Source organism: Camellia sinensis, chromosome 11 (assembly GCF_055761805.1).
Source record: "Camellia sinensis isolate YWXY chromosome 11, ASM5576180v1, whole genome shotgun sequence".
Lineage (NCBI taxonomy): Eukaryota > Viridiplantae > Streptophyta > Magnoliopsida > Ericales > Theaceae > Camellia > Camellia sinensis.
Window position 1 is genome coordinate 36,190,119 of NC_138971.1, and position 9,227 is coordinate 36,199,345.

The window sequence follows — 9,227 nt, forward strand, 5'->3', positions numbered from 1 at the left end:
GCCCCCCGTACAATTGGCGCCGTCTGTGGGAAGTCTTTTATACTCAACCCTTGTTCTTAGAGCTTCTTTAACCATTTCTATGGCCAACAACGGCGAAGCCCCACTGTCCGTCGTCGATGGCATCACGCCTGAGTACGTCTGCTTGAGAGAAGGTCCTCCGAATATTCTAGCCATGGCGGGCCTAGAGACCCCTTCGCGAGATGCGCGAGACAAACGCGGGAGGAGTACTGATCGCTCGCCGAGTCTGGAGAGCCGCAGACGCTGGGGGGAGTCCCATGCACAGCGCCTGGAGCACAAACTCAAGGACCAAGACGCCCTCATTCGCAAGATGGCGGTGGAGATGGAGCTGCTGAAACGCCAGATTAAAGGGAAGGGTGTTGTTGGAGAGGGCAACCTCAGTGAGCGCATCCCATCCCCTCGTAGTAGCAGTCGCCGCCAGGGGAGGACTCACTCTCTCCATCACCAGGAACTATGGGGCTGGGGATTCCGACCTAAGAGAGGGCAGGACCCTCTCTCGCGACAGCACCTATCGCCCCTCACGCCCGACGCCGACGTCGGGATCCTCTTTCTCCACACGTTCCATGGACTTAAGGGATGTATTGGAGGAGAGGGCGCGCCGTCGGGAGGCTCGGAGAGTGCTGGCATTGCAGAGGTTAAGCGCTCCAGTTCGTTGTAGTGAGGAAGTGGCGATGCCAGCCCCCAAAGTGATGGCCCCTGCGCTGGTGGACAAAGAGCTGGCGCGACTTATAGCCACGCCACTGTCTCCAGAGATTGAGAGTACGCCACTCCCCGCCGGATTCCACCAGCCAAAGTTCACTTTGTACGACGGCAAGATGGATCCGTACATACATGTGAGCCATTACCGGCAAGTAATGGCTGGACACCAGCGCAACGACGCCTTGATGTGCCTCATATTCCCAGCAAGCTTGGGAGAGCTGGGTTTGAAATGGTTCGAAAGGCTCCCGGAGGGGAGTATTGAGGGGTAGCAGCAACTAGCAGAAGCCTTCGTCACCAAATTCAAAACCAACACACGAACGCCGAAGGAAGTCGACCATCTCCTGGGCGTCAAGATGGAGTCTGGGTGTTCATTGAAGGCATACAATGCGAAATACTGGGAAACTTACAATGAGATCCTCGACTGCCCCACCAATCTGGTGATCACTCAATACAAACGGGGTCTCCCAGTCAGACATAGGTTACGAGATTCACTCACGATGCATCAACCCACAACCATGGAGTCATTGATGCAGCAGAGCAACGAGCACATTCGCGTGGAGGATGATGTCGCCTCCGCGACCGAGAAGGCTAATCCAGTCGCGGCGGACAGAAGGGTGGCGGGGAAAGTTCACTCGGTTGGGCAGGAGGATAACCGCCCAAACAACCGGTCAAAAGATTAGCGCCACGGATCAAACCGTGATGACAGAAACAAGGGCCGCCGAAACGACCGGGCTACCACTCCCCGTGATGCAGTGGAGGATGCCAAAAGAAAATTGAAGGCACGGACTGGAATCACCACGGTCTTTAAAATCCCCATCTACCGCATTTTGAGCGAGATTCGAGGTGAACCCTTCGTCCGTTGGCCGGCCAAGTTGGGGGCTGCGCAGAGGGGCTTCAATCCAAAATATCGCTGCACCTTTCATGAAGAACAAGGGCACCGAACAGAGGACTGCTTGCCGCTCAAACAACACTTAGAGGAGTTGGTGGCCGCGGGACATCGTGACCAATACATAGATGGGGGCATCAATGCCACGCCAGCAGACCAAGCCGAGTCGAACGGCCTGGCTGCTCTAGAGGTGCCTCCGCAAGGTGTAATCAACATCATCCACGACATCATTGAACCGGCCAGGGTCTGCAAACTGAGAGGGATGATCAAGAAGGCTGAGCACATGAGGGAAGTGCTCTCTGTTCAGCCCACTGTGAAGAAGGGAAAGACCGAAGAGAGGGATATCCTTTCATTCTCAACCAAGGACTTGGAAAGAGTTCAGATGCCGCACAATGATGCTTTAGTAGTCACTCTTCGCGTCAAAGACTTTGACATCAAGAGGATCTTGATCGACCAGGGGAGTTCGGTAGAAATTATGTACTATGACGCGTTTAAACAAATGAAGTTGGAAGACAAGGACTTGGCCCCCGCAACGTCCCCTTTGGTCAGCTTCAACTCACAGCCAGAATGGCCAATCGGAAAGATTATTTTGCCGGTCAAAGCGGGATCGGTCGTAAAGCAAGTAGAGTTCTGGGTGCTCAAAGTTCCATCGACTTACAACTTGATCTTAGGCAGGGGTTGGCTGCACGCCATGCAAGCAGTTGCTTTGACCTTCCACCAAGTCATGCGCTTTCCAGCACCAAGCGGACAAATAGAGGAAGTTTGAGGGGACCAAGTGATGGCGAAACAATGCTTCGTTACGGTAAATGGTAGCCGAGCGGCCAAAGGGTTCGTCCAAATGATTGAAGGGCCCGAGGGTAAAGAGGTCCTTGAAGACGTAGGAAGAAAGGCCGAGGAAAAGTCGGTCGAAGATTTGGTGGAAGTGCGCATTGACGAGAACGATCCAACTAAATTCTTCCTCTTGGGATCGTCCTTGTCTAGCGCCGAGCGGATGGATTATGTCAACTTCTTGGTTTCCAATTTGGAGGCCTTTGCCTGGACAGCTTACGACATGCCTGGCATCGACCCGAGCTTCATATGTCATCAGTTGAATGTCTTCCCCAATGCACGGCCAGTCATTCAAAGGACGCGCCGCTCAGCCTTGCACCATGCTGAAGTGCTGGCAGAAGAAGTAAAGAATTTGTTGGAAGCTGGGGCCATAGAGGAGGTGCAATACCCTTGGTGGATATCCAACACGGTGGTTGTTCCGAAGAAGAACGGCAAGTGGCGAGTCTGCTTTGACTACAAGACTGTCAACCGAGCTTGCCCCAAGGATAGCTTTTCCCTCCCACGAATTGACCAGCTGGTGGACTTAACCGCTGGCCATCAGAGGTTTAGCTTCCTGGACGCATATTGCGGCTACCACCAGATAGCCATGTATAAACCGGACAGAGAGATCACGTCGTTCACAACCCCCAGAGGCTTATATTGCTACAAAGTCATGCCGTTTGGACTAAAGAACGCCGAGGTGACTTTTCAGAGGATGGTAATGAAGATGTTCGCTCCTCTTCTGGGCCGAACAATGGAGACCTATATTGACGACATGGTGGTGAAGAGTAGGGAGAAGTCCCAACACCTCGCCGACCTAGCAGAAATGTTTGCCATCCTAAAGCGCCACAAGCTTCGTCTAAATGCCTCCAAATGCGCCTTCGGAGTTGGCACTGGGAAGTTCTTGGGTTTTCTGGTTACGAACCGGGGAATCGAGGCCGACCCATCACAAATCAAGGCTATACAAGACCTGGAGCGTCCCAACTCCACGAAGGACGTGCAACATCTTGCCGGGATGGTAGCCCAATTGAACAGATTTATCAGCCGGTCTTCTGATTGTTGCAGGCCCTTCTTTAAAACTCTGAAGTCCAAGTTCTTCTGGGATGACGAGTGTGACCGCGCACTAGCAGACCTGAAAGCATATCTCTCCTCAACCCCTATTTTGGTCACACCTCAGCCGGGCGAAGAGTTGTACCTCTACTTGGCTGTCTCTCAACACGCAGTCAGCGCAGTATTAGTGCGTACTGAAGGCATCCAGCACCTACCGATCTTCTATGTAAGCAAGACTCTTCTCCCAGCCGAAACGAGATATCTTCCCCTGGAAAAATTGGCGCTGGCCCTAATGATGGCATCAAGAAAGCTGGCACACTATTTTCATGCCCATGCAATAGTTGTGTTAATCGAGTTCCCGTTTAAAGTGCTTTTTGAAAAGGCAGACTTCACTTGGAGAATTTTGAAATGGGCCATGGAATTAGGACAATATGACATCAAGTTCCGACCGCGCACCGCAATCAAGGCTCAAGCACTTGCCGACTTTGTGGCAGAATTTGCCCCTGGGATGCATCCAGTATGCCCGGTTGATTTGGTTGGTGCGGATTTAGCACAACCCATGGTTCTGGCAACAGAAACGAGTGTTGGTTCGCAAGTAGGAAAAGGGACGAGCACGACTGGACTAACAAAGTCCGACAATAATGAACCCAACCAAGACAAGGAAAGGGACCAGAATGAACCGATCAGAGACTTGGAATTGAGAAGCTCCCAGAACCCCTCTGATTGCTGGAAGCTGTTTATTGGCGAGATGTGGAGGCTCTTCGTAGATGGGGCATCCAACAGACATGGGGCCGGGCTGGGCATCGTGCTGAACTCACCGGACGGGCTGATCATCGAGCAGGCAATTACACTCGGCTTCCCAGCATCTAACAACGAGGCTGAGTATGAAGCTCTCCTTGCCGGATTAAGAAGCGCGCTGAGAATGAAAGCCACAGCCCTTATGGTATTCAATGATTCCAAGTTGGTGGTCAATCAGGTCTCAGGGGAGTATCAGGCAAAGGACGAAAGAATGGCCAAGTATCAGGCGCTGGTACGCGCAGAGATCAAGAAGTTCGCTGTAATAAGGATGGAACAAATCGACCGCGAGGAAAACAGCGCGGATGATGAATTGGCCGGACTTGCTTCTGCCCAGACAGCTTTTCCCAACCCCTTGATGATAGAATTTTTACCCCGGCCAAGCATTGAGGAACCAGAATCAGCCGAGGTACTCTGCACTGACTTGGGCCCTTCTTGGATGGATCCTATCATCTCCTTCCTGAAAGATAGAATTCTACTAGAAGAAAAGAAGGCGGCACACACGATCCGGGCAAATTCAGAGCGGTTTTGGCTCTCCCCGTCCGGGGCCTTGTACAAAAAATATTTCACCGGGCCGTATTTGAAATGTGTCCACTCCACCAAGGTGGAGGCTTTCCTCTAAGAGATACATGAGGGCATCTGTGGCAGCCATACTGGGGGCAGATCCTTGGCTTACCCAGCAATCTCTCAGGGATATTGGTGGCCGCGCATGTAGGCAGATGCGCAAAAATATGTTCACAGGTGCGAGAAGTGTCAAAAGTTCGCCCACTAGATCCACCAGCCGGCTAGAGATTTGCTCCCCCTCACAAGTCCTTGGCCGTTCGCGCTTTGGGGGTTGGATATTGTTGGGCCACTCCCAGCTGCGCCGGGCAATCGCAAGTTCTTCATCGCCGCCACCGACTATTTCACCAAGTGGGTTGAGGTCGAGCCACTAGCAACCACAAAGGAAAAGGACGTGAAGAAGTTTGTATGGCAAAACGTCATCACCCGTTTCGGTATACCCAAGGCCCTTATCTCGGATAATGGCACTCAATTTGATGGTAAACTCTTTCGCGAGTTTTGCGAAGAGTTGAAGATCGAGTTCTACAACTCCACACCGGCTTACCCACAGTCCAACAGCCAAGCCGAGGCGTCGAACAAGACCATCCTGGACGGGTTGAAGAAGCGGCTTGAGAAGGCCAAAGGGAAGTGGGCTGAAGAACTCCCTAATGTGCTTTGGGCATACCGCACCACGCCAAGGCGGTCGACCGGAGAGACACCATTTGCCTTGGCCTATGGTCTGGAGGCCGTCATCCCGCTGGAAATTGGCATGCCAACCATCCGATATGAGAATTTCGAGCCAGATCTGAACAATGAAGCAGTGGCGCTGCAGCTAGACCTGGCCGAGGAAAGAAGGGAGCGGGCTTTAGTCCACATAGCAGCTTATCAACAAGAACTCTTCAAGAAATACGACAAGGCAGTACACCCCAGGCTATTCAAGATTGGGGACTGGATCTTAAGAAAGGTGCTTGGCAATACGGTGGTCCCCGACGACGGAAAGCTCGGTGAAAATGGGGAAGGACCATACAAGGTGATTGGTCTTGCTGGTAAAGGGACATACCATCTGGAAGATTTAGATGGCAAGGCTGTCCCCAGACCATGGAATGCGGCCAACCTTAAGGTCTTTTACTTTTAGGATGTAATCTGCTTGTGTTGTTTAGCTTTTCTAGACTTTTAGCCTTTTGACACTTGATGTAAACGATAGCACTGTTTTTGTAATGAAAAATAGCCCTCTTGTTGTGTGGTATTACATCTTTGTACAATGACATCGCAAGGACGCAAGGCAGTTATGGATGCCAGGGGCAGGGAGACCGACCTGAATGGGACCAGACTAATATCCTCTCGTCGGAATGAATGCAGACCGCACAAATAGTTGGTGCATTGTCCGACGATGTAATTGGCGTATGGCCCAATTCGCATTAGGGCCGAGCTGGCTTTGCTCGCCCGGTTGAAATGTTGGCGTCATGACCAACTTAACTGAAACATTGGTGTTTTGCCCAGTGTAAGGGCCGAGCTGATTTTGCTCGGCCTAGTCGACATATTGGTGTCTTGCCCAATGTGGAAAACGAGCGGAGTTTGCTCGGCAGAATTCACAATGTTGGAGTTTTGTCCAACCGATAAGAAGCCGAGCTGAATTTGCTCGGCCTGAAAGAAATGTTGGCGGCTTACCCAACTTAAAAGGCGAGCTGATTTTGCTCGGTCACGTCGAGATTGCATGAAGTGTACAAACGAATTAAGGCCGAGCAGATTTTGCTCGGAAGAGTTAAAACGTCAATTCATTTGAAAGTTCATGGAACTGAACTACTAGTTCTGATTAGAAAACATTTGAGATGATTTTAGCTCGGCAAACTGTACGGTACAACCGACCTGGTAGTTGTGAATTGTCAACAATTGAATCAAGGAATCCATGCAGATGCAAACCGAACAGAAATAGAAGATGAGCGAGCAAAAAGTCAAAAAATTTCATTGATAAAGGAAATTTAAGTACAAGACGGGGGGGCATAGCCCGGTTACATTAAAAAAAAAAGGGGGGGTTAATCCAACTCTATGTCAACCGTTTGTTCGGCGACTTGCACAGTTTGCTCGGCCTCCTCCACATTGTGCTCGGGCAGGTTTTCTTCGGCGTCATCATCAGTGCCTTACACCACGGCAACATCCCGATCAGCCTCTTCCTCCGCGTCTGGAGATGCTTCGGGAGGATTTTCCTCAGCTTGTTTTGCGGCGGTGGCTTCTTCCTCGGCCTCTTTCCTTGCCTCCGCGATGAGCCGATTTTGGGTGGCCTTGGAGTACGCCTGCATGTAGATCGGGATATAGGCAGCAGGCGGATTGATGAAGATGTCAGAATCTTGACCAAGACCAACTTTCTCCACGACAGCTTTCCAGCCGCACTGGAAAAAGATGTCCTTGGTCGCTTGGACCTGCCGTTCGTAGGTCTTCTCGCCCTGCGCGTATCCCCAGTCTTCTGCATCATCTACGGCCTTGTCCTTCTCGGCTTTGTGCACATCGCGCAGTTTCCTTAGCTCGGCGAGATACCGAGCCTTCGTCGGCTTCACGGCCCGAAGTTTGTCCTCGTTAGCTCGGTCAACCTTTTGGCTCAGGATATCTCGCTCGGCCTCAACTGCTTCCTGCGCAGCTTTAAGCTTCGCCATCTCGGCCTTTTGTGCCTTATTCTCGGCTATGGCATCCCGCAGGCTCTGCCGCACTTTGATCATTCGGTCGTGAGCCGAATAGTTCTTTTGCGCGGCCTGAAAACAAGTGAGAGATCGTCAATATTCGAAAAACCAATAAAAAACCGAGCAAACAGTTTGACGTAAAAAATGGAGAGCTTACCAGCACTATGGGTTTTGCTGCCGAGCGGAGGACCTTGAGGTCGGAAAGCTCGTCGTGTTTTTTCATATCAGCGGGCAAGAAAAACCCCTTTGTCAAATTGAAACCAAGCGAGTAGTCCTTGTCCGCGTAAACAGAGTCTTCAGCAGAAACTGCTCGGCCCTGGTATTTGAACTCGGGCACCCAGACCGGGGGGGTGGCTGGGCCCTTGGATTTGTTGGTCCGTGGTTGCTCGGTCTAGTCCCCGAGCTCGGTAGAGACGCGATCGGTAGAGTCTTCATCCGCCAGACGCGGCCCAGTTTTCTCGTTCCTTGGCCGCTTCTTGGACCGACCAGCCGGTTGCTCGCTGGCAAGTGCCAGTACTGCCCCTTCTTACTGCACGGCGGGTGCGGAGGATGTCCCCCCGGTTTCCTCTAGTTTTTGGGATTCCTCTTCTTCCCCGGTGATCATGGACTTGGTAGCTCTGATTTTCGCCATTTCTTGCTCGGTGGTGAGTGGAATAAGCCTGATCGGTGGTAGGTTTGGATCCGGTTTTGGGGTTGGTGCACGCAGAAAATCGGTAACCCGGCTCTTGCGCGGTGCGGTGTAGTGGTAGGTCTGTTCGAAGCCGAGCAATTTCGCAGCCTCCCTCTCCTCGGCAGGATGGCACAGTAGGGCTCTGATGGCCCCTTGGTTGGCCTGGTAGTAGTCTGCTGTTAGGTGCTTAACTGCAAAAAGAAGACAAGTGTTAGATCGGCATGGAAAGTAATTGATGCATAAAGAAAATAGCGCGGTCAGCCAAGCTACTCACCAGCACCGCCAAAGTCCTTTCTAATATACCATCCCGGTATGGGTGCCTCGGTGTCCTCATAGCGACCGGACACCCACAAGAAGTCGTTGTCGTTGGTCTCCTTGTCCGGGTTGCCCTCTATTAGCTTTGCTCGGCCCTTCTTGACTTTGAGGTACTAGCAAAGCCCACTCTTATTTCTACTTAGACTATATTGATGGAAAATTTTGGCTAGACCGAGATTGAGACCGAGCATCCGGTTCAGCTCGGCGACTCTGTTTATTATTTTGTAAGTGTTATTTGAAACTTGGGTTGGGCAAAGCCTTGTCTGCCTCAAAAACTCGCAAATCAATGGTTGAACCGGGAAGTGGAGCCCTCCCTCTACTATTGATACGATGGTGAAGGGGCACCGGTCTAGATCCCCCCAAGGGATGTCCCCCTTTTTGGCAAGCTCTAAGACGACGTCATCTGGGATGTTGTACTCCCTACGAAACTCGGCCATCGCACCTGGCGAGCTCACCATGAATCGGTACTTGCCCATCTATCTCGGTTTTATTTGGGGAACTAACTTGTACCTCGGACAAAAATGTTTGGTGTAATTGCTCGGTCTTTGAGCTCCACCAATTATAGTGCTGGACTGGCTTGGTCGGTCCTATTTGTTCTGCATGTTAAAAAATAATTCCAAGGGTTAGCACGGCATAAATTGCGCGGCTCCTGTTGGAAATTGCTCAGTGAAAGGATTTTTTGGTATCTGGCCAGTCTAACTCCTACCTCGGCTATGCTACCTGGTCGATTTCCTAGTTCGGTTCTAACTCTCCACTTCTGGCTCGGGTAAGGTCC

The 9,227-nt window shown here is 51.6% G+C and overlaps 2 protein-coding genes across 2 annotated transcripts; both read left to right on the forward strand.

Annotated features, from left to right (window-relative positions):
- The first annotated feature begins 1,232 nt into the window (after positions 1–1,232).
- LOC145802263 (uncharacterized) lies at positions 1,233–2,369 on the forward strand. Its single transcript, XM_082894943.1, has 2 exons — positions 1,233–1,357; positions 1,424–2,369. Exons 1-2 carry the CDS (start codon positions 1,233–1,235, stop codon positions 2,367–2,369), a joined length of 1,071 nt encoding a protein of 356 aa, XP_082751069.1.
- Positions 2,370–2,441: 72 nt separating this feature from the next.
- Positions 2,442–4,877, forward strand: LOC145802264 (uncharacterized). The gene is made up of 3 exons (XM_082894944.1): positions 2,442–2,894; positions 3,012–3,660; positions 3,955–4,877. The coding sequence occupies exons 1-3, from the start codon at positions 2,442–2,444 to the stop codon at positions 4,875–4,877; spliced, it is 2,025 nt and encodes a 674-aa protein (XP_082751070.1).
- The last annotated feature ends 4,350 nt before the right edge of the window (positions 4,878–9,227 follow it).

Coding starts and splice junctions, on each gene's coding strand:
- LOC145802264 (XM_082894944.1), top strand. CDS start 2,442: ATGATTGAAGGGCCCGAGGGTAAAGAGGTCCTTGAAGACGTAGGAAGA. Junction 2,895..3,011: donor TCTGCTTTGACTACAAGACT/GTCAACCGAGCT, acceptor GGCTACCACCAG/ATAGCCATGTATAAACCGGA. Junction 3,661..3,954: donor AGTATTAGTGCGTACTGAAG/GCATCCAGCACC, acceptor ACTTTGTGGCAG/AATTTGCCCCTGGGATGCAT.
- LOC145802263 (XM_082894943.1), top strand. CDS start 1,233: ATGGAGTCATTGATGCAGCAGAGCAACGAGCACATTCGCGTGGAGGAT. Junction 1,358..1,423: donor GGGAAAGTTCACTCGGTTGG/GCAGGAGGATAA, acceptor CCGTGATGACAG/AAACAAGGGCCGCCGAAACG.